Genomic DNA, 25,810 nt, shown 5'->3' with positions numbered 1-25,810 from the left:
AGGAGACATCCAACCTTTAAAATAGCACAATATGGGCAATTTAAGATGACTGACATTGATGGTTATGATTAAATTTGACTATATTCAAACTGTATAAAACAACTTTCTTAGTGTTCCTCAAACAGTGGCTGTACACTGTGGTTGTGCAATCGCAGCCAACTTCATAAAAGATCAGAACCTTTATAGATGAGTTCATATGTGACCCTGGATCACAAAACAAGTCGCACTGGTAAATTTGTGGCAATAGCCAACAATACATTGTATGGGTCAAAATTATCGATTTTTCTTTTATGCCAAAACTCATTAGGATATTAAGTAAAGATCATGTTCCATGAAGATATTTAGTAAATTTCCTACCGTAAATATATAAAACATTTATTTTTGTGAGTGAATGCACAATCGCGAACATAAATGGACAACTTTAAAGGAGATTTTTCTCAATGTTTCGGTTGTTTTGCACCCTCAGATTTCAGATTTTCAAATAGTCGTATCTCGGTCAAATATTGTCCTATCCTAACAAACATACATCAATGGAAAGTTTTCAGATGATGTATAAATCTCAATTTAATTTTAAAAAATTGACCCATGTGACTGGTTTTGTGGTCCAGGGTCACATATAATCTGTCATATAAAGCTTTCGCTGACTGTTATCTAGCTCCAGAGTAAAAATATATTTCAGTGTCATATTGTTTTAATATTTATTTGCTGCCTGACAACCAACCAAACAGACCTGAGAAAGACCTGAAAAGCGAATGCACTCACGGACTATGCGGTTTCTCTCGTTGAGGGTGGTGGTGCTGTCTGGCTGTCTGAGCTGGTGGAATCGGGTCAGACTGGGTCGCGGTTCAGTCAGAGGAAGGGCGATGCTGTTGGAACGTGTCTCGGGGATCGTCATTCTCCCCCCAGGAGCTTGACTGTCTGCATCGGGTGTTTGCGGAGAGATGTCCATGCGTGTAGCTGTCAGGGCGTTCTGATAATGGTTACGAGTGATCTGGAAAGAATGATAGAAAATAATGAGACAATTTTTTCAATACATATCTCATAATACTATGTTTCTATTGTAGTATGAGAATATTTACATAAGCATTATTTATTAAGTATTTGTTTGTTTTTTTTGGAGCAAAGAGAACACTGGAAATAAAAGTCCTTGGTTTATTCTTAACAAAGAAAGCAGGGTCTGGGTCATATAGCACCTCAAAAGAAATTATATTTTTAATAAAGAAAATGTATTTTCTTTTTCATTCACCCTAAATTCCCATTATTGTAATTTCATTGAATGCACCAATACAGTAAAAACCGTAATATTGTGAAATATTACAATAAAAAAAAAAACTGTTTTCTATAGTAATATATTTGAAAATGTAATTTATTCCTGTGATGGCAAAGCTGAATTTTCAGCATCATTACTCCAGTCTTCAGTGTCACATGATCCTTCAGAAATCTTTCTAATAATATTAATATTAATATTAATAATGGTTCTTATTATTATCAATGTTGAAAACAGTTTTAGCTGCTTAATATTTTTGTGGAAAATGTTTTATTTTTCAGTATTGTTCGATGAATAGAAAGTTCAAAAGAGCAGCATTTATTTGAAATAGAAATATTTTGTAACACTAGAAATGTATTTAGTCATTTTATATCAATTTAATGCGCCCTTGCTGAATAAAACTATTAATTCATAACGTCATTTATATTATTAAATGGAAAGTACAATTGTAAGTATACATTATGATCATATTTTATGTGCTGAATTTAATGCTAGTAAATATTTGTTTAAAAAAATAAAAATGATGTATTTATCATTTCATTTATGAAAATATTTTTTTTGAAAGTTCCACTTTAATTTAAAAATAAAAATTATTAGCAAATTATACAACAGTGGACACATAACGGTAATTAATATGACTAGCCTTTGGCTTGACTATCAAACCGCTAATAATGTGTTGCTAATGTTACACAAACAATGTTCCCATTCACCATCTCAGAGTCTCAGCTGACTTCTAAAAATCAGCATCATTAGAAACGTTCTGAACATCATAGAAAGTCAGTGGAGAAAATCCCCGTCCCGCCAGTTGACGGGATTGGATACATGTTTGTGACAGTATTAAACAGGGGCTGTCTTTGGTTCACTGCAGTTTTAAGGAGAAAATACTCAGCAATGCTGTTGATTGATGAATTTGAACATGGTTTGTCTTAAGCATGTTAAAAACACCACACAGACATATAAACAACAATAAAACCTTGATTTTCACCACAGGGGTTCTTTAAATTCTCTCAGCATAATCAAATGTACCTTAATGATCTGCAGGTCTGTGAGCTGACGAACTGAATAGTCTGGTATATACGGTCCAGCACTGATGCTCAGTTGACCCAGGCTGCCTCCATGGATCGTAGTATCTGAATGATTGAGACCGCTGCTCCGCGATGGTGACCTGTGGACTGGATCACAGAGATTCAGTTGATTATTGCTTAAATTATTGCCACAGATATTTAGACACTCCTTTCCTCAACGTATCGAGAGTCTATAATTACACAGTCTAGAACTTAGACTGTACAGTATAGTGTATATTGTATATTTTTGTACACTTAGCTGTGGTGGAATCATTCAAAAGTAATAGTTTGACTTATTGATACTATTATAGACATTATTTAAGATGCATTTTTCAAAGGTAATATTCGTTTTTAGAGGTTTTTCAATGAAGAAAAACACACCAAACTGTTGTTTTATAATGAATTAAACACTTTTGAGTGAAATATATATTCATATTAATAGGCTATTTTTAATTTGTTTATGCATAAAACAATTAAAACACTCTGCTTAAGACAAATTACACTCCTAATCAAGATACATTGTCTTGAAATAAGTCTTATACTAGAATATTACCTATTCTAGTTTGAACACAAAAAAAAGTTGCTGCCTTAAATTTAAGTACAATCAACTCGGATGTTTAAGTCACTTCAACTTAAATTACATTAAACTGATTTAAAAAATTAGTTGAATCTTGTATAGATGAGTTAAAGCAATGTAAAAACATGTTGTCATAACTTTTTGATCATGTAATTTTTTACAGTGTATACATTACTGCTTGTTTCAAGGATTTTTAGACAATTTAACTTAAAATTTGGAGTGTGGACTTGGACTTGAAAATCTGGACTTGCAGTGTTGAAAAAAATGGAAACACTATTTAGTGTTGACAGAGTGTGAGAAAAAAAAAACTTGTCCTGCACCACACACAGGATCTCTTTGGCTTCATTTTAGATGCCCATTTATATGTCATATCTCATTAGCAAAGAATGAGGTCCTGGACGGAGTGTGTTGGAATGTGTGTTTGCATCTGCGGTGTGGCTTTGTGTGTGTCTACATCACTGAGAGACACTGATAAACCTCACCAGAGAGACAGACTTTGACACAGACACTTGGTTTAACTTAGATTTAACGCACATTTGTTCTGAATTAATCTCTTCAACAAGGGCTAAAGGCTCCATCCTTGGAGTTATTTTTGCATTTTCGTGACGCTAAGCTTATGAGATTTTCATCCTTATATAATAACGTGCCAATTTTTGCCTGAGTGGGCAGACGAGAGTTTCTCTCCCGCTGTAATTACCCGACTCTACTCTCCAAAGATTTACATAGCCGCTCTGTTTAGATTTTCTGCTTTAATTATCTCTGGAGAGCGTTGCTAGAGGGGTCACGTATGCTCCGCGTGCTCAACACCTAGCACAGTTTTTAATTGCTCATTAATATTTTTAATGCAGGAAAATCTTCTTCAAGATATTCTGGAAACTCAAGTTGATTTATCAAATGAGACTCTGCTCAGCTCCAGTGTTGAATTCTGATAGTATTACAATGCTCCTATTATGCTTTTTCAGATATTACCTTTCATGTAGTGTGATAGCGTTTTGTGAATGTAAAAGGGCAGCAAACTCAAGATCAAACTGCACGATAAATGTCTCCCACAAGAAAGAACCGATTCTGAACTGCCTGAAATGAGTCAGTCCAGCATTACTTCCTGCTCAAACCTAACAAATTTGCATAATGCCAGCCTAAAGGCCTGTTCACACCGGGACGAATTTCGCGCGCGATATTCGCCGACGTTTAACGCCTCGTGACTAAACAAAGGGCGCCAATGTGAGTGTGCACACCGACGCGAAAAACGCCCCGCGTAAAAAGCGTCATTTTTTAAAAAACGCCTCGGGTTAGTTTTTTTTATTTGACGCGCCGCGTCAAAAACTGTCCGACCAATGAGATTGGCGCTTTTGCTCACGTGTCTGGAGCTTGTGAAGTTACAGTAAAACACAACTTGGGGGCGCTCAAACACAAAACGGTTTTGCCGAGCACACATACGAAACGGAGAAGAAAATATATACGCCAAGTAGCGTCTCTACACTGTTATACTGTCTATGGTCTACACTGCCGGGAAGAAATAAGACGAGGAAGATGCAAGGCAAGATGAATGTAGAGCTGCTGGTCTCGTTGGTGTCAGAACATAAAGAACTATATGACAAACGTGACAGCGACTACAAAAATCTTGATAAAAGAGAACTGTTATGGAGTGGTATTGCACCTTGTGTACCGGGGTATTTCTGTTTTACATTAAGCGCCATCTAATGTCAGGGAATGAATTTGCATGTTCACTCGGCTCATCGTCAGCGAAAATCTCACAGAACAGATGGATTATAATATGCTTATGTAGGCTACCGTCAGATGAAATCATGCAGGCGTCGGCGCTTTTCCGTCCGTGCAATAAATGCACATGAATGAGCGCGGATTTTCTAGCACATTTACTTGCACTTCAAAGGCAATATATCTATGGTTTAACGGTTAAACCATAACCCATTTGAGAGACGGCCAACATCAGAATTTAAAATGGACTGAATAAGCTCTCTACGAACTTGAGCGATGCCGCGCTGACGGACCATGAAAGAGTGACTGACATGTATGCACATAAATCACCTTCATACACAAACACTCTCGAAGTAATAGTTATGTCTTTTAACTATTATAATATTTCGAAGGGCAAAAATAGGAACGTTTAATTGGCTTTACATCATCAGCTAACTCGATCACTTCGAGCTAGGTGATTTCAGATAGTCAGGCCAGGCTCCTCAGCTCCACTCACGCCCCGCCTGTTTGCCTATTTTCTGTTATCCGGGAGTGACGCAAAGCCAAGATGGCGACGGCCGGCTCCGCCCACTTTAGGCTTCAAAAATGCTCTTCAGAAACCTACGGGTGACGTCACGGACACTACGTCCATATTTTTTTACAGTCTATGGTGTGAACACAAAAAACGTGTTGAAAAACGTTGGCGAATAACACGCGCCGATATTCGTCCCGGTGTGTAGGGTGCTTAAAGGCCTGTTATATAAAGGCGCGCGCGATATTCGCCGACGTTTTAACGCCTTGTGACTAAACAAAGGCCACCAATGTGAGTGTGCACACCGACGTGAATAACGCCACGCGTAAAAGCGTCGTTTTTTACAAAACGCCTCGGGTTCGTTTTTTTGGTTTGACGCGCCGCGTCAAAAACTATCCGACCAATGAGATTGGCACTGGAGCTTCTGAAGTTACAGTAAAACACAACTTGGGGGCGCTCAAGCACAAAACGGTCTTGCCGAGCACACATACGTAACGGCGAAGAAGATAGAAGAAGAAGCTCTTGTACCAGTCGATAAAACTCCCCATGTTCCTCTCTTCTCGTAACTATGGGATGTATCCAATATCGGCGTCTTTTCCGGCGTCTTTCCTCATTCAACAGAACAATAATTTCTTCGTCGCTGGAGCTGGAGCTACTGGTGCTTGAAATATCCATGTTTTCTTTGTATGATTTTGACAAGCGCGTAAATACTTTCTCTCTTCTTCTGAGTGACAAGCGAGTGTCAGAAGCGTAAAGTTGTGCAGCGCCACCTTGTGTACCGGGGTATTTCTGTTTTACATTAGGCGCCATCTAATGTCAGGGAATGAATTTGCATGTTCACTCAGCTCATCGTCAGCGAAAATCGCTTGGGTGTGAAAACAAAAAACGCGTTGAAAAACGCTGCCAAATAACGCGCGCCGATATTCGTCCCGGTGTGTACGGCCCTTTAGTTCTTCATTGGCTGTCCACGAACAATGACGCCATCATTACTGTTTGTATTACTTTGTATAAAAGTGCTGAGGAAGCATCCGGAGCTGAAATTCAGAAACGGCAAAGGCCGTTTAGTTTCCAACATGCGCTGTAAGCTGGAGACCAATCACAACAGACTGGGCCATCTGACCAATCAGAGCAGAGTAGGCTTTTGGAAAGGAGGGGTTTATAAAGGCCAATCTTTTATCGAGCCGTTTCAGACACTGTGAGAAAATAGGTGATGCTGCATTGTATATTAGGAGAAAATTCAAGTGTTTTTTGACCTTGGATGCATGTAAACCTGTTATAGAAGACTTTTACAAACCTGAGGGTAGGATGGCCATGATAGCAGGTAAGCTGTAGTATGTGAACGGCCCATTTTCAAACTTTAGTCCCTCTTTACCGATCTCTACTTCGACTCGACCCTGCAGCCAGAGAGAGATGAATCACACATTTATTCTGCTGAGACCATCTGAAATCAAGTTTGCATTAATGAAAACTGAGCAAAGTAGCACTTTTACTCCACTTACAGTGGGGTCCAGTAGTGAAAATGCTTTTATTTTGCATATGTATTTCAACATAAAAGTCATTTCGGAATGTATTTCAAAGCTTGCTGCACCTGCAATATTAGGATGAAATAATCCACAGGCTTGTTGCGCAGGAAGAGGAAGTGCTTTGGTGATCGCTTGTTTTTCTCATCAAACTTGAGTTCCTGCAAAACGCTCGGGTGCTTGATCAGTCGCAGAAGGATCTTTTCTGACAGATGCGTTGGCTTAAAAGGCTCTAATTCTACCGACAGGAAGGGAACAGAGAGAATCATTGACAGTGAAACACAGCACTTATTGATGGTTTTCAATGCTGCGCCAAATGAGTATACTATTGTCAAATAATTGTGTGCACATACTTTTGGCCATGCATTGTATGTGCTTTAAACTTAAAACAACATTTAAAATTTCATAAAACTTGAAATCCTGTTAAACTTAAATTGATCATTAGCAAAGTTGACATACATTTGACTCTCTCCCACATCTGTGAATTGAGATTACCTGTGGCTAGAAAGCGATGTGTCGCGAGCAGAAGTTGTGGTGAAACTTTGACCTTCATTTCACTCTCTGAGAGTTTAAATATGGAGAAATCTTGCTGTTTCCTCTCATGGTGAGACACTCTCCTCTTCGAACGGTTATCAGCTGCCAACACACAACAGCAATGGATTATGTAGGCTTTACCGCAAACCAAGAAGCAGTAAACGAGAGCATTGAGAATATGTTTAAGATGTATAGAAAATAAAACTGTTAAATTGTTGTCCAGGTAATTTATACAATATTTAACTCCATATAATTGAATTAAATATAATGGAAGGACATTTTCAGGCCATTTTTGTATCGAGCCTTGATTATTGATTATTGGTTTTCAGCACAAAATGGGTCCAGTGAAATTATTTGCCATACTTTGTTATTTTTATTTATTGATTTATTAAATTTACAGTAAATGTTGTGCCAAAAAGACTCAGATGCACTTGATTGGAAATAACATGCTCAACAATTTTTTTAGGATTAAGGATTTATTTTGTAATATCTTCAAGAATAAGTTATCAAATCTGGCATGTGGTAGGCTATTTCAGTTTATTTTGGACTGAAGTTTTATTGCAAAATTGTATTGCAAAGTGTCATTCTTTTATTGCCATTTCAAATAACCAATATTAATTTTTTTAAAATTTTTAAATAACTTAAACAACAGTATTGTTTTACATAGTAATATTCAGCATGCTAATGGCATTGTCCCAGTAGCAGGACACTTGGCATGCTTCTTTCCCGATCACGTATTTTAGAAATCATGGAAAAATACTTTTATGAAAACAACTTCAAATTTGGACACAACTTGGTTAGACAAATGGCTTTGATCAGTTTTAGAATACAAATTATTTTATAAACTAAAACATGTGCTAAATATATGGTTACTGCAGCAGATATTAATAATAATAATAATAATTACAATGTTGTCATAACACAGAAGGATGCAACTTAGTTAATAATATCCAAATAAAGTTATTTTGAAGGTTTGGCAGACAATCGAAGTAAGCAGGTGAGAAACTGAGAAATGAGTAGTTGTAGAAGGAATGGCAATGGATAACAGTCTTATCTGTTGCAGATGCAGTGTTGGAGATACATGGCTGAAGCTGAAGGCAAACAACTGAAGACTGAATCGTACAGGTGAGTGAATCGTACAGCTGAGTGAATCGTTCAGGTGAGTGAATCATACAGCTGAGTGAATCGTACAGGTGAGGGAATCGTACAGGTGAGTGAATCATACAGCTGACTGAATCATACAGGTGAGTGAATCGTACAGCTGAGTGAATCTTACAGGTGAGTGAATCGTACAGGTGAGTGAATCATACAGGTGAGTGAATCGTACAGGTGAGTGAATCATACAGGTGAGTGAATCGTACAGCTGAGTGAATCGTACAGGTGAGGGAATCGTACAGGTGAGTGAATCGTACAGCTGAGTGAATCTTACAGGTGAGTGAATCTTACAGGTGAGTGAATCGTACAGGTGAGTGAATCGTACAACTGAGTGAATCTTACAGGTGAGTGAATCTTACAGGTGAGTGAATCATACAGGTGAGTGAATCGTACAGGTGAGTGAATCATACAGGTGAGTGAATCGTACAGCTGAGTGAATCGTACAGGTGAGGGAATCGTACAGGTGAGTGAATCGTACAGCTGAGTGAATCTTACAGGTGAGTGAATCTTACAGGTGAGTGAATCGTACAGGTGAGTGAATCGTACAACTGAGTGAATCTTACAGGTGAGTGAATCTTACAGGTGAGTGAATCGTACAGCTGAGTGAATCGTACAGCTGAGTGAATCTTACAGGTGAGTGAATCTTACAGGTGAGTGAATCGTACAGCTGAGTGAATCTTACAGGTGAGTGAATCGCACAGGTGCCTGAATCGTACAGGTGAGTGAATCGTACAGGTGAGTGAATCGTACAGGTGAGTGAATCGTACAGGTGAGTGAATCGTACAGGTGAGTGAATCTTACAGGTGAGTGAATCGTACAGCTGAGTGAATCTTACAGGTGAGTGAATCGCACAGGTGCCTGAATCGTACAGGTGAGTGAATCGTACAGCTGAGTGAATCGTACAGCTGAGTGAATCGTACAGCTGAGTGAATCTTACAGGTGAGTGAATCTTACAGGTGAGTGAATCGTACAACTGAGTGAATCTTACAGGTGAGTGAATCTTACAGGTGAGTGAATCGTACAGCTGAGTGAATCTTACAGGTGAGTGAATCGCACAGGTGCCTGAATCGTACAGGTGAGTGAATCGTACAGGTGAGTGAATCGTACAGCTGAGTGAATCGTACAGGTGAGTGAATCGTACAGCTGAGTGAATCTTACAGGTGAGTGAATCTTACAGGTGAGTGAATCGTACAACTGAGTGAATCTTACAGGTGAGTGAATCTTACAGGTGAGTGAATCGTACAGCTGAGTGAATCTTACAGGTGAGTGAATCGTACAGGTGAGTGAATCGCACAGGTGCCTGAATCGTACAGGTGAGTGAATCGTACAGGTGAGTGAATCGTACAGCTGAGTGAATCTTACAGGTGAGTGAATCGTACAGGTGAGTGAATCGTACAGCTGAGTGAATCTTACAGCTGAGCAAATCGTACAGCTGAGTGAATCGTACAGCTGAGTGAATCTTACAGGTGAGTGAATCATACAGGTGAGTGAATCGTACAGGTGTGTGAATCATACAGGTGAGTGAATCGTACAGGTGAGTGAATCGTACAGCTGAGTAAATCATACAGGTGAGTAAATCGTACAGGTGAGTGAATCGTACAGCTGAGTAAATCGTACAGGTGAGTAAATCGTACAGGTGAGTGAATCGTACAGCTGAGTGAATCTTACAGGTGAGTGAATCGTACAGGTGTGTGAATCGTACAGCTGAGTAAATCATACAGGTGAGTAAATCGTACAGGTGAGTGAATCGTACAGCTGAGTGAATCATACAGCTGAGTAAATCGTACAGGTGAGTGAATCATACAGGTGAGTGAATCGTACAGGTGAGTGAATCATACAGGTGAGTGAATCGTTCAGGTGAGTGAATCGTACAGCTGAGTGAATCGTACAGGTGAGTGAATCGTACAGCTGAGTAAATCGTACAGGTGAGTGAATCGTACAGCTGAGTAAATCGTACAGGTGAGTGAATCATACAGGTGAGTGAATCGTTCAGGTGAGTGAATCGAACAGGTGAGTGAATCGTACAGCTGAGTGAATCGAACAGGTGAGTGAATCGTACAGGTGAGTGAATCGTACAGGTGAGTGAATCGTACAGCTGAGTGAATCGTACAGGTGAGTGAATCATACAGGTGAGTGAATCGTACAGCTGAGTGAATCGTACAGGTGAGTGAATCGTACAGGTGAGTGAATCGTACAGCTGAGTAAATCGTACAGGTGAGTGAATCGTACAGCTGAGTGAATCGTACAGGTGAGTGAATCGTACAGCTGAGTAAATCGTACAGGTGAGTGAATCGTACAGCTGAGTAAATCGTACAGGTGAGTGAATCATACAGGTGAGTGAATCGTTCAGGTGAGTGAATCGAACAGGTGAGTGAATCGTACAGCTGAGTGAATCGAACAGGTGAGTGAATCGTACAGGTGAGTGAATCGTACAGGTGAGTGAATCGTACAGCTGAGTGAATCGTACAGGTGAGTGAATCATACAGGTGAGTGAATCGTACAGCTGAGTGAATCGTACAGGTGAGTGAATCGTACAGCTGAGTGAATCGTACAGGTGAGTGAATCATACAGGTGAGTGAATCGTACAGGTGAGTGAATCATACAGCTGAGTGAATCGTACAGGTGAGTGAATCATACAGGTGAGTGAATCGTACAGGTGAGTGAATCGAACAGGTGAGTGAATCGTACAGGTGAGTGGTCAGGTAAGTGGTTCAGGTTTGAACAATGAGACCAGACAATGTGTGCCCTTATATCTGGTGCAGAGTTGATTAGGTGAATAGTGTCTGAGCTGGTGATGATTGTGGAATGCGTGCAGGTGTCGGACCAGAAAGGATTCTGGGAGATGTAGTGCTGAAGGTGACAGGGCTGGTGATTTAGGATTGTGACAAATGTATAATCTGCTATAATGCACTTAATTAGCTATTTAATGGCAGGTTCCCATTGTGACAACCTACCTCACTTTCTGGCTATTGGGATACGTTGTCACAAAAGGTCAAGATGGTATTAATAACTATAACTTATTTCCTCGGCGGTAACTGTAAAAATTTTCAAAAGTCATTTAGCAATTTAGCAGACGCCTTACAAATGAGGAATACAGCAAGCGAGTCATCATGAAGAGGCAAACAACGCAAGAAGTGCTCAAATTACAAGTTTTAGATATTGCTTTGAGTAGAATAAGCTAAGATTAAAGGAAAAAAGAAAGGATATATATATTTTTTTTTAATGAGGTTAAGTGCTCACAGAAGAGATGAGTTTTCAAGAGTCTTTTGAATGTTGTCAGGGATTCTGGATTCTGGATGAAGGTGGGGTGATCATTCCACCAGCAAGGAACTGTGAATGAAAATGCTCTGGAGAATGATTTTGTGCCTCTCTGTGATGGTACAACGAGCTATAATAGTCAAGACTTTAAGGTAAATTACCTTTCCAAGCTAGCTTAAAGGGATACTTCACCTCTGGGAAGATGAATGTGTATTTAAAATAGGTCATTTAAGTAGAAGAAATGTGAAGAAATTTTTGAATTTGGAGCTTTCTAGACTGAGAAAAGCCAGAAAATGTATTTTTGGCTTATGTGGATGAAAGACAACAACTCCCAGAATGCACTTGCTTCGCTGCCTTAGGAGGCCACGCCTACCGGTAAGAGTGCGCAGATGAAAACAACAAAGCTAGCCTACGTGATGAGTTTGCGAGGGATTTAGAGATCGTCCAAAATGTCCGGGATTCGGCTTTTGCGTTCTACAGTCGCCATTCATTATGTTTACTGTGGCGAGCAGCACGAGGCTGACGGCCGCGGGAGAACAGCGCGAGGCCGGTGGCGTGATTACTGAGACGCGCCGGGTCTCGCATCTCTCACGGAGGAGCGGGAATTTTTCTTAGCAATGGTAAAACGCACATCAACCGATCACTTGTTTAGCGTTCATGTAAACACTACATTCAGATTCACCAATCGGAATGAATTCAGTTAGATTGAAATGTGTGCATGTAAACAATGAATGGCGACCGCAGAAAGCAAAAGCTGAATCCCGGACATTTTGAACGATCTCGCCCGCCGGACAAGTCCGGGAAAAAGAGGATGGTTACTTACTCAGCTTTCTCCTACTATTCAGCTTTCTCCACAGAACAAGAGCCTGCTAGCTTAGCTTCCAAAGAAAGACGGCTGACACTGTGTACATTCTGAGAGAGATCCCACCCTGTATGGGCGGGCTGAAAACATGCGGAACAACGGCATCTACTGGCTGTAGTCTTTAGCCTCTGTCCAGAAAATCCTCCGATGACGCAAAATGACGATTTTTGCGTCATCGGAGGATTTTTTCCAGACAAAAAATACATAAATCTCTTGTCTCAGGGGTATATGAGGGTGGAAAGCACGGTAATTCGAAAATACTACAGGTTTTCTACTAATACAAAGCTTAATGCTAAATCCTGAAGTATCCCTTTAAGAAATATTCACAGTAAAACATGTAACAACCAGTGCTGAGAGTAACGCATTGTAACGTGAGTTACGTAATCAGATTACTTTTTTCAAGTAACCAGTAAAGTAACACATTCCTTTTAAATTTACAACAAAATATGTTAGTTACTTTTTCACATAAGTAACACATATTACTTACTTTTCCTATTTATTGACCGACAGCTCTTCTGTCACCATGTTGTGAGAAATCATGAGTAAGTGCAGAGACGTTGTGGGCGCTGGATCATCGAAAGATCATTTCACTTTTGGTGTGAAGGGGACTTTGCATTAGCCAAAATTAGCACAGCCCAGCCCAAGTGGGAAAAAAAAGTAATGCAAAAGTCATGTAATGCATTACTTTCTATTCATAGATGCCACCTACGTCACTACAAATAGAACGCCGCCATATTTGCGACCGACTCGCCCGGTATGGCCGCCCAAACTGCCCATTTGAATGAGAGAGAGAGACAGAGATACCTGGAGAAAATTTATATTTTAGGCTCCGATCCTTATTTTTTACCCCCAGTTTTCTTTAGTCCATTATTATCTGCCCCAGGCTTGCCCCAATTGGCCTTTCATTTAAGTCATAGAGCTTCATGGCGCTATAATGACTCTCATAATGAGAGTCGAGGCGATGTCATGAATGAATCTATGAATCTGCAGCTGTTCGGCTGGCATGAATGAATCCATCTAATCCGTCCATCAGCACAGCCAGAGACATCAGCTGAATATCATAAAAGACTGCCATATCTGTCCGAAAGAACAGATGTTCAATTACAGAGAGAAGGTTTAATACACACAAATATCGAAATGAAAGAATCTTTCGAGTCGAATCTTTTTGAATGATTCGGCTGCGATTAAAAGCTATCAAGAGGTAAGCTCAGTGATTATAATATAACGACTTAAATTGCAGTTTGTTCGTCACAAAAAGCTATCATATGAATAAATAACGATATTAATATAACGGACGAGTCGTATTAGATCACTTTTGTTATACTTTTGAGATGTTTATTAGCCTATTAGCCTATTATTTTTTGCGTGACAGCCCCCAGTAGGCTAATGTTACTCATTCACTTTCATTACATCGACAAGAAGAGTCTCCATTAGGCTACATATTCAACAATGTCCCTTTGTCTTCCACGGAAAGTAAACTTAAGGATTTGCACATGAAGGTGAGTAAATGACGGCAGAATTATCATTTTTGGAAGAACTAGTCCTTTAATATGCATTTCAAGGCTGAGATTATGCATCGTCTGCAGAGCTAACGTTACTTACACAAAATAACATCTGAAGCGCATGTGACGAAGACAATATCTTTATGAACTTCAGAAAAATATTTATTAGATTTAGGTAGGTAGGCCTATTAACTAACAGACAGACAGACAGTTATATTCAAAACAACCCCAAATCTTACTAACTTACCATGATAAAGTGCATTTAAACAGATCCAACAATAAAATGAAGACAAAACATTATCTGTCGATATCTGTCTATAATGTTGGCCACTGAGAGTATAATGGAAATATAATTAACCACAAACCAACATGAGACTTCAAGTCTTTTAAATAAATGATTCTCTCTTCTCTCTTCTTTTGGTATAGAATAAAATACCAGTTCAGGGTTCCTCTTTCGGCTGTTGTTGCAGCCAACTGCACAACATATTGCAGGCATTACTGAGACCGCCGCGGTCGCAAAGATGGCGGCGCAAAGCTACAGTGACGTCATGTGAATCGAATGAATCAAAAGTAACTAAGTAACACAATTAGTTACTTCTTACTTAGGGAGTACCGCAATATTTTAACACATTCCTTTTAATAGTAACTTTCCCCAACACATAACCCCAGTCTCCCCCTATTTTTAGCACTGTTAATATAATTAAAAGTAATCTGTTGATTACAGAGAACAGGATTTGCCAGAAGACAAATAACACAGAGTTATGGAATCCAATAAGTATGGTAATTATTTGTAACAGGGTCACAGTATTATTGACTATGCATGAGGAAGCAGCAGAGATTAGCAGGTTTTCACAGTCAAATGCTCTATAATGGCTGTTTAGAGGAATATATACTTCTTATATTTCACCATTTTTGTAACTTTTAGATGTTTGAATGTTCACCTGGAGCTTTAATAATGATGGAAAGATGAGGCCAAGGATGTGAGCTGGAGAAAAATTAAAGAAGAGAAACATTAAAAAACACCTACTATAAAGGTCCGTTTCGTCCACAATCTCAGATTTGATGATTTCCTCGATGACGTCTTCCAGAGTGACGATGCCCATGACTTCGTAGAAAGGATCTCCTTCTCCTTCATTATTGACCCTCTGCACGATAGCCAAATGAGATTTCCCTTTACAGTGCCAGAGAAAGACATAGGAGCATCATGGCAGGTTATGCAATTGGCATTTCATTTTATGCTCATCCCATCCTCATTTAAAACACACTAAAGCTAATTTCACAAAATTGCAGTGCTATTAAATCAATCCATGAATCAATAAAGTTATTATGCAAAGTGTGCAAAATCAATAGTCACATAACTTTAGTAAATGATGCCCTGTCCATTTGTTTTACCCTTTTGTACGCATGTGCGGTTTCAGGTGCGTCTTTTGCATTGTTGCAGGAGTTGAACTTTGTCGCATGCCATAAAGAGTGCTTGATATGAAGGTTCATGACAGTTCCGAAGATCCAGACCTGACCTTATGTAAACAGCGTTGAAGGATTATGCAATGGGGTTTGGGAATCCCTGCGGCTATGATGATAAAGCTGACCAAGCTAAAAACCTGGAATCTGCAATTTGCTATTTTAAGATGCTCAGCCATTATTGGGCCTTCAATAGTTCATATTCCCCAATTTCCCTGCCTATCTATGTTTCATATTATGAAGAATCACGTTTCCATTGCCATTTTTTCATTTTTATTCAGCAAGGATTCATTCAAGTCACAGTAAAGACACAAGGCATCCTGAAAAAAAGTATCATGGCTACAAAAATATCAAGCAGCACACTTGTTTTCAATATTGATAAATAATAAGAAATGTTTCTTGAGCAGAAAATCAGCATATTAAAATTATTTCTGAAGGATCATGTGACACCGAAGACTGGAGTAATGTTGCTGAAAATTCAACTTTGCCATCACAGGAATAAATGACATTTTAAAATATATTCAAATAGAAAACATTTTTAGTATCACAATATTAGCTATAGTTTTTTACTGTATTGATACAATTTAACAGAATTTACTTGTTTTGTACTTCCACAACATTGTGATGTCCAATAGATGACTTCATTTGAATGCAATACCATTTTAACAATGGCTATTCAATGTTTGGCAGATCCGTCTGAAGAGTCCCAACATTAAAAACTATTGAAGTCTGGTCATTTCAGCAGTTTGATTTTATCAATCTCATGTAATGTAAGGCATCTTTGCAAAGAGTCTGTTATTGAAATTTGGTACTGTTAAATCTATATTGGCACCAACAGCAAACCAGCAGCTTGTTTCTGCAGCAAAGTGCAGTATTTCATTTCACTTGCAAAGTGGGCTTTTACATTAGGATCTTAAAGGAACAGCAGCAGCAAAAAAAAAAAAAAAAAAAAAAAAAAAAGTCACAAAAAGCTAAATTGTGTTTTCATCACATTCACAATGTTCCTTATACAATATTGTTCATTGAGTTCCCAGACCGAAGCAATGAAACAAACAAAACATCCCAGCTAGGATTTCTGTTATTCATTAGATATGGAATATCATTTCAGGCAAGGTTATTTTTGTCAACGAAAACTGAATTTAAGACTAAAACTAGGTCAAAAAAACATTTTCGTAAACGGAAATAAAATAGAAATTTGAAGCTGAAGCTGAAATGACCAAATAAGTATTTCCATCATAGACCTTATGCAAATACAGTTTCCAGGTAAGATAATCATCTCATGTGAAACTTAAGAATAAACAAGATACCACACATATGAGACAGGAGACCACACTGAGCAGATAACGGAAAAAAACAATAGGCATATCTAGCTCACAAATAGACAAATTATCAACAAATGTCTGGTAAACTAAAGTAAACAAAATGTCCGGTCTGACATTTACTATGAGTATACGATATTAAAATATACAATAAACATAAAGCATAAATGTATCAGTACAAGAATAGTATTTTAAAATATGAATCATTGAAATAACCATAAAAGAATAATCATACGCACATTTTTTGTTCTTATACACCATATGTTTAAAAAGATTTGATCTTTAATATGAATGAGTATGAATTAATATTTTTTTACTTTTACACTTTTAAATTGTTTGAATTTTTTTAATTTATTTTTTTATTAATTGTTTGAATTTTTTTAATTTATTTTTTTATTAAGAGGTTTGCATGAAAGTTAACTGGAAACATTCAACTTTGCTGGAATTAAATTACCTTACCTGGAAGTGTTTTGTTAACTAATATAAATATAAATGTGTTCACGAAATAAAAAACTAAACCTAACAAAACCATTAATGAAACTAACTAAATCTAATCTGATTTTGTTGGAAATTTGAAAATATTAAAATAAAAACTCTTTTAAAAATGCAAACCTATAATAACCTTGATTTCAGACGGAGGGGATTAAATGATATAATCCTCAACCTTTTGATAGAGAGAACCCTTAAGCCCCCCCCCCCCCCCCCCCTCTCTCTCTCTCTCTCTCTCTCTCTCTCTCTCTCTCTCTCTCTCTCTCTCTCTCACACTGTGGTCTCCATGGTAGCGGTGCACACTGAGTGAAAGTGAAGAGTTCTGCAGGAGTCAGGTGGAGAGCAAGGGCAATGCAGCACTCGGCACCATATACTCCTCAAAGCTGATGTGCAGGGAACCGCATTACATCACTACGCTGTTATATAACACCCACACGCGGAGCCGGGGGTCTGAGCCCACACGGATGTCCCTGCGATTCCCTCAGCTGCTGTGCCAGCAAATGAACTCATTAAAGCTGGCACTCTACTCATGTGATGCGCGGCAGAGCAGTATGGTGAGAAATGCTAAATAAAGCACAGAGTGTAGCTGAAAATAGAAAGAAAAATACAGAACTGACGAAGGAAATGCCTGACTGTTTTCTAAGAACTGCAAGTAAATGGATGATTTATGTTACGTGATATGGAGATAGAGATGTGTATGTATGAACACTGACGAGCCAAAACTTTATGACCACTCATAGGTGAAGCATTTTTTGTTGATTGTCTCCTAACAAGGCCACGTGTCAAGGTCTGGGTAGATTAGATGGTAAGTGAACAATAATTTCTTGTAGAAAACATGTTGGATGCAGGAGAAATGGGTAGGAGTAAAGATCTGAACGCCTTTGACGAGGGCCAAAATGTGATGGCAAGGCGACTGGGTCAGAGTATCTCTGAAATGATAAGGCTTGTGGGTTGCTCCCGGTCAGTAAATGTAAAGTCTGATTATTCATTGAGAATACATAAGAAATAAGAACTATATCAATCCAGTAATGTCAATGATTTTGGGGGACTAAGCACTAAAAGATAGGCACCTATTATATTTGTTAGATTATTATTTTATATTTTCTGTAATGGGGGTCGACATAGACATAAATTCTCTAGCACCAATAGCTCAAAATTTCACATATTTTCTGAACTTGTGAATTAAATAGATACAAAAATCTTCCATTTCTTTCATTGGAGTTGTTTCAGTTTCTGCGCAACTATATTTCGCCACTTTGATTTTTTTTCTCTTCCTAAATAGTTTGCCCAATTTTCACCACACCAGTAGCCTGGTAATACCAACGCTATCTCACGACCAATTCGTACGAATGATAAAAAAGTGGCTAATTCGTACGACCTCACTCGTACGAATTTGTACGATTTGTCTAAACCCACGTGATGGGTAGGTTTAGGGGCGGGGTCAGGGGTAGGTCATTCGTATGAATTCATACGAATTGGGCAATTCGTAAAATATGTACGATTTAGCAAAAATCGTACGAATTCGTACGAGTGAGGTCGTATGAATTTGTACGAATTAGCCACCTCGTAGAATTCGTATGAATTGCCGTGAGATCAGGCTGGATAATAGCAAACTCTGCTACTTCGCTTTGCTTCGTAGACAGAGTCTGGCATGGCATAATTGAAAAGTGTTTGTCTGAAGTTTAAAATCATTGGTTACCCGTAAGCAAATCACATAACGTTTGGTTATGACGTGTGTTATGCGCAGGCTCAGCCGCATCTAACTTCCACTGTAAACACATGTATGATGCGAAAACAAAACCATCGAGCGAAATACCGGAGTGAACATGGCTGTGAACGACTTTTGCAGATTATGTGAAGTAAATCTACGCATCCACGGTACAATCAGCGTCTACGTCACGGCTCTCAGCCCGCCCTCTGTTTGTTGATTGGCCGGCTGTTTTGAGGCCGGAGGAAAACGGGAAGATAGGTCGCTATCTCAGACTGAGTACAGAAGCGAACAGAAATTGAGCGGAAGTACGTAGTCTGACGTAGTCAGGCTGCCACACCAGATCCTTTTCAGACAAAGCCTCAGCAACCTGAGTACGAGTTTTTGGTTTTCAGCACCAATCTCTGCTTAAATCCCAATGGAATTGTTAGCAAATGTCAAACAGAAGTGATTCTGCAGCTTATAGTGATTTTGCAGACTGACACAAAACATTGTAGGAATGGTTGTCACAATGCCCTTATAGAAAACACCCTAAATTTGGTGTCAGTGCCACCTACTGTTCAAACATTAAGTTATAATTATATTTTTTAATTCTTTTAAAATACAAAGTTCTGTCATGAAACTGGTGCAGGCCCCCTGTGGTGAAAATCAAGCTTTTAATGTTGTTTATATGTCTATGTGGTGTTTTTAATATGCTTTAAGACATGGTACCCTCCACCTTCCCCAGCTCCACCTGTATAGATCGGCTACGGGTAATTCATGTATGCTATATAGTACAGCAGCAGCATGTCTTACTTGCTCACAGCAGTGTGTTGTGTATGTATTGTGTTGTATGGGTTTTTTGTCTTTATAGAACAGACCAGTAGAGTTAGAAGAGGAAACAATAGAGAGAGGGTTGTGGAGGCTGACAACCAAGTGATGATCAATTAGATCCTATAGTGATTTCTTGTTTCTAAAGGCTGTGTCTACATTAATCCGGATACATTTGAAGACGTTGTTTTCGTTTCGAAACGCTCTCCATCCACACTAGCGTTTTCAAGCTTTTTTTAAAGTTAAAGAGTGTACAAAGTAATATATTTTAGCAACTGGGTTAAAGTGAATAGCACATAACAGGCACAATACCAGTATAAATATGCATATCCATCGGTACAATATGCGTCACATGACTAAACTTGCGTCATCGTTTTCAAAAACTTCCATTTTCACAGTCCACACTACAATGCCAAAACTTTTTTTTAAAAAAATTTATCCACTTTGGAAAGCGTTTTCAAAAAATGTATTGGTATGTCACCATCTTATTGTGGACAAAAGGCCAAAACGGAGAGAAAAAGATGAGTTTTCAAATGAAAATGTATTAGTTTGGGCAAGGCCTTAATCCCATTCATGGCATTCATGGTGCCTATGTTTGAACAGTTTTAATATGTTTGAGTCAAAAACCATTTAAAAATGTTCTTTTTTGTTCCAGAGAAGAAATAATGGTTTGGAACGACATGAAGGTGAGTAAATTATGACAGAATTTTCCTTTTTGGGTGAACTGTTTCTTTAAGAGTTTCTTATTTGGCAAATTACCAATGTGTGTTTTAAATTTAGCATTTGCTACGTGCTGAAAATAATCATGGCTTTACTGTTTTTTAAAGAACAGCTACATGTTGACAGTTTTAGCTCTTTTTCAGAAAAAGGTCATTATATTCAACTTCACCTTTACCTGCTGTTCAGCATCTGCCTTATTTCACTGAATGGAGAGGGAAAGGTTTAGCCTGCATATTTCATTATCCCTGCTGTAATATGTTCACTGGAGGCAGAGGCTTCAAAGCGTGACAGACTGGGTACTCACAGTGTGAGGAAGCAGATCCTCTTTCTCTCTCGCTCTGCTCTATTTGTCCATACGGTCCCAAGCTGAGACACTGATTGGACCAAAAGGTCACAACTTCAGCTAATCTGCCCTGATGTTTCTGTACAGACAAGCACTCAGAGGAACTTTCATTTAAAGGGATAGTTCACCCAAAAAATGACACTACTTGATTTACTCATCTTTGTGTCTTTCCAAACCTGTTTAATGTCTTTACACAGCTAAAGCCAAAATGTTGTTGCACTGGATCATTTTTGGTCATTTTTGAAGCATATTTAAAAAAAAGAAAGAAAAATCCATGAAAAAACCCATGCTATAACAATATAAGAACATACTGTGTGTATTTGAAATTACATGAGGGTGAGTAATAGAGTGCAAATAGCCCGCCGTGTTGGCAGAGGCTATTTACACTAAGCACCATTGTCTGATTGAGCCAGCAAAATTACAAGAAATCCCGTTGATAACAGGATCAGTGGTGTGGAGAGTAAAGCGGGTGGCGTTAGCTTTTGATCCGCCTTTTTCCGAACTCATCTGTCTCCCTTTTCCCATTGCATATCAACTCTGAGAGGCCAAAAAATATGAAGAGTTCAGATGCAAAAGCCTCTAAGTGCCATCTGAAATTTTCTTTAAGAATGATCATTTTTATCAAGCTTGTATATTTAAGTTCATTAATTTCACTTAAATGACTATGAAAATGACCTATTAATGGTCATTTAAGTGAAATTACTGAACTTAATTATACAAGCTTGATAAAAATTATCATTCTGTAAGAAAATCTCAGATGGCACTTAGAGGCTTTTGCATCTGAACTCTTCATATTCAAAAAGTGGAAATAAAGTGCCTATCGGGAATTGAATAGTGGGAATAAAGTGTTTTACAGGTAGGGTTAGGAGTAGGTTTTAGGGAGGCCTTTAGGGACAATGTCCCAATTAGGCAGCAACCATTTATGATTTGAATAAATATAATCATATACACTGAATATGTTATTATTGCATGCTGTTTTATAACATATAGAATACACAGAGGTGAAAAATACTATCTGCCACAATTTGCACTAAATATATGTGCACTATATATATACTATGTGCACTATCTTCTGCCTTTTTTTGGGGTAAACTATTCCTTTAAGTCCTGATTTGTTCTGTTTTTTTTTTTAACTAGTGTGTTTGTTATATCATTTAACAAACTCTTACAGAAAAGCAAAGAACACAGTCAATTTATTCTGTCATAATTTTTGCCATATATTTGCTATGTTAGAACTTCTGAAAAAAAAAGCATGTACAATAGTTTGCATGTCTGAATGTTTGCACAGGGATGAACAGTAATTAATTCATTATGAATCTGTCTGGGGCAGTAGTCCTAAAGGGACATCATTCATATAGTACCTTAAAGGGTTAGTTCACCCAAAAATGAAAATTCTGTCATTAATTACTCACCCTCATGTTGTTCCAAACCCGTAAGACTTTCGTTCATCTTCGGAACACAACTGAAGATCTTTTTAGTGAAATCTGAGAGCTTTCTGTCCCTCCATTGACAGATATGCAACTACAACTTTGACGCTTCAAAAAGTTCATAAAGATATTGTAAAACTAATCCATATGAATCAAGCGGTTTATTCCAAATTTTCTGAAGAGACTCGATCGCTTTATATGATGAACAGATTGAATTTAGGCTTTTATTCACATATAAACATTGATCAATTGTCTTCGAAAATGAACGAGAGACTTACTGGGTTTGGAACGACATGAGGGTGAGTAATAAATTATAGAATTTTTGGGTGAACTATTCATTTAAGAGTACTAAAATGCACCTTTTAGTGGTAGATAAGGTAAGTTCTCCTTTTAAAAGTACTGCCCTAGTGACAAGCTGTTGTGCCCCCCAACATCAACATCTCTAATACTCCATATCCTTTACAGTTCCTAGGAATGTTTATTTGAATGGAGCGATTACTGAAAAATGAGAGCGATCCACTAGACGAACTTTGACCTCAGTGCTAAATTGAATGAATTCTCTCAGACATTTCTGCTGTCTGGTAGAACATAAATTGAAGTCTTGCTCAAAGATTAAACTCAATCCAGGGTTAAAAGTGCAGTGCGGTGTCAGTCTGTGATAAAAATCCTATTTTTGGTCTGGGACTTTGCTTAAACTGCCCTGGATTTTCTACAGCGGTTACGGAACTGACACTGCTGATGATCCCTTTACTATTTTACTGCGTGCGAACATTTGTGCCCTGCGGAGATGGTAAATCTGGTGAATCTTGTACCCATTGAGAGCGGTAAATCTGACAGGTTACTGCATTATGCTGAATTAAGGCATTCTGCACCCTGCTGCCGCTCTGTAGCATTGACTCTGTGCCTTCGTAGAAAACACCATCAATCTCAATAAGACGTCGTTACGTAATTGCCACCGTGATGCAGTAAAGGCCAAACTATGATTTCATACCAGGCGTCAGAACGCATCACATCACTGTCTAGGATTTGTGCAAGGCAGGATCAAGAGAAAACTGCATTCATCCCTGCATTCCACAAATGTCAGTGCTTGGCATTAGTAATTTATGCAGTTTTAGAAAAAAAAAAAAAAAAGTGTGTCAAAACATGCTTGTCTGCACGCAAACAATCCCTGCTGTCGTGGCGAACTGTGATGACAGAATTAAAGTAGTTGCCATAGGAACAAATTCAAATTATTCAAGTCCAGCCTCTAGCCATGCAGATGTCAGATGAAGTTATAAAGATGAGGCTGATGCTAAATCCTTAATGTGCAATGCATATCAAAATAAAATAATGTAAAATATTATATATTTATATTTATATAAACCACATAGCCAGAGGGCAATGACAAATGGAAAGGCAATGCATCACATTTAACCAGCATATTTTCATCTATAATCTCATGAAGTACAGTATGTTCTCCCATGCACTGCCACTGTGATATATTCTTAAAGGGACAGTTCATCATATACTCCTTGCAACCCTGCATATCTGAAATGTATGCATATCTATTTTTTTCTGTGTGTGTGTGTGTGTGTGTGTGTGTTGTTTTTTGTTCATACAATAAAAGTTAATGGGCTCCAATGTTGTTTAAAATATTTTTTGGATCAACAGAATAAATAAATATGTAAAGGTTTGGAATGAGATGAGGGTAAGTAAATTATGGCAGAGTTTTAATTTTTGTGTGAACTATCCATTTAAGTTCGAACTTCACATAGCCTAACTAGAGTAGGTAGCCTAGGTAACAAACATCTTACCTTTCTTGAACTGTTCCAGCATTGCATCCAGTTTGGTGTCATTAAAGACACAGTGCAGCGGGTGCTTGTAAAACTGGGTGATGGTTTTTAACGGGGTGCAGTCATCTGGGTCAACAAAGGCCAGATCTTTAACAAACATAATGTCAACAATATTAGACCTTTCGTTCTCAAACACTGGAATGCGAGTGTATCCACTCTGCATCACGTCTGACATGGTGTAGAAGTCCAGGACGGCATCCGAGGCCAGCATGAAGCAGTCGTTGAGAGGGGTCAGCACATCTTCCACCGTTTTGCTCCTGAGTTCCAGAGCTCCCTGGATGATGTTCAGCTCCTCTTTCACCAGGTCATGATACGGGTCAGTAACTCTCAGCATAGCCAGTAACTTCTCCCGGGTGTAGAAGTTGCTGATTTCCTGGTGCAGCATATTGTCTAGGAGTTTACTGATGGGATATGTGATGGGGAAAGTCAGCAGCATCAGCATCTTGGTCAGCCACACGGTCTTAGACGCGATGGCCAGCCCGTGCCTGGACGCAACCGAGTGCGGAAAGATCTCTCCGATGAAGAAGATGAGAAAAGTGCACGCTGCAGTGGAGACGGGCGTCCCTCCGAGGATCTGGCATATCCAGACCACCAGGAAAGTGTTGGTAAACACGTTGCACAGCACTAAGGTGCACAGGACGTAGTTGCCGTGTTTGCGCACCGACTCGATCTTGTGCGCGTACTTTTGCTCCATGTCCGTGCCGCTGTTCTGCAGCACTCTGAGCTCCACCGGGTCCAGCGCGAGCATGCTGATCACCAGCCCGCTGAAGAGCGCGGACAGCGCGAGCAACAGCACCGACAGACCCGCCTGAAGCCACCCGTCCGCATGCGGCAGCCGCTCCACCACCGCCAGCCAGAAGTCGCGCGTCCGGTAATGCACCCACTTGATCCCGTCAAAGGCGCAGATCGAGTAATACTTGATTTTCTCTCCTCTCCGGAGGTCTTTGGCGAGCAGCTCCACCAGGATGGAGTTTTGACTAGAGGCTGACTTGAAAGAGCCGAGAAGCTCTATATCCGAGCTCCTCGCGCTTTCCTCCACGCACAAGTTGCGTTTGGGATGCACCTGCCCCTCTCTGCCCGGCTCCGGCTCCTCTATGAAGGCGATCCACGGCGCGGCTCTTCCACCGGTGCTGCTGCTGACGGTCCGGTTCAGCCTCTGCGGTGATGCTGCATAGTACACGCGTAACATGAACCGCGTCCCTTCGGTGGCCTTCAGCAGCCCGTCCTGCACTGACAGATCTCCCCCCGTGGCCTCCGGTCGGAAGCCCAGCAGCCCGCGGCTCGGCGTGGGGAGAGCCGAGGCGATCAGCAGGAGCAGGGGAAGAAGGCATGGTCCAGTGATGCGGTGCGGGAGGAGAGCATCCGCAGCATCCGCAGCCATGATGCTGAGTGGGTTGTAGAAGGACATTGGCGAGCTGGATCACGTGGCGAAGACACACACCCACGGACACACATATCGACTCTGTTTGCCGAGTCAGTGTTAACAGCTGGAGTCTCGTGTAAATAAAAATGACACCGCAGTGACGTCATGACGCGTCGCAGGGCAGTAATGTAGGCTAGAAGAACTGCACTGGAAACAATTGTAACATTTAAATGGTGTGAAACGATTTCTGTTTATTTTACCACTACAAACCCAGAAGGTCGGTGGACAGATGCATAGAACTTTCTTAAAAGTGCATCTGCCTTTTATATTGTATATCAATGTATTGCACTGTGTTGCATGTCCTGATTTGGA

The 25,810-nt window shown here is 39.4% G+C and overlaps 1 protein-coding gene across 1 annotated transcript in view; it reads right to left on the bottom strand.

The window, feature by feature from the left end:
* Positions 1–25,589, bottom strand: part of cnnm1 (cyclin and CBS domain divalent metal cation transport mediator 1) — a 33,256-nt gene extending 7,667 nt beyond the window's left edge. The window contains exons 1-7 of the mRNA XM_079855601.1: positions 24,037–25,589; positions 14,994–15,137; positions 7,151–7,291; positions 6,724–6,893; positions 6,430–6,529; positions 2,294–2,439; positions 763–991 (exon numbers count right to left, since the gene is read on the bottom strand). Of these exons, the coding sequence (XP_079711727.1) occupies positions 763–991; positions 2,294–2,439; positions 6,430–6,529; positions 6,724–6,893; positions 7,151–7,291; positions 14,994–15,137; positions 24,037–25,483 (2,377 nt within the window). The 5' untranslated portion in view covers positions 25,484–25,589. The remainder of the gene's footprint in view (positions 1–762; positions 992–2,293; positions 2,440–6,429; positions 6,530–6,723; positions 6,894–7,150; positions 7,292–14,993; positions 15,138–24,036) is intronic.
* Between the last annotated feature and the right edge of the window lie 221 nt (positions 25,590–25,810).

The sequence above is a fragment of the Squalius cephalus genome, assembly GCF_949319135.1.
Source record: "Squalius cephalus genome assembly, chromosome: 21".
Classification (NCBI taxonomy): domain Eukaryota; kingdom Metazoa; phylum Chordata; class Actinopteri; order Cypriniformes; family Leuciscidae; genus Squalius; species Squalius cephalus.
This window is presented reverse-complemented; position numbering and strand designations above follow the sequence as displayed.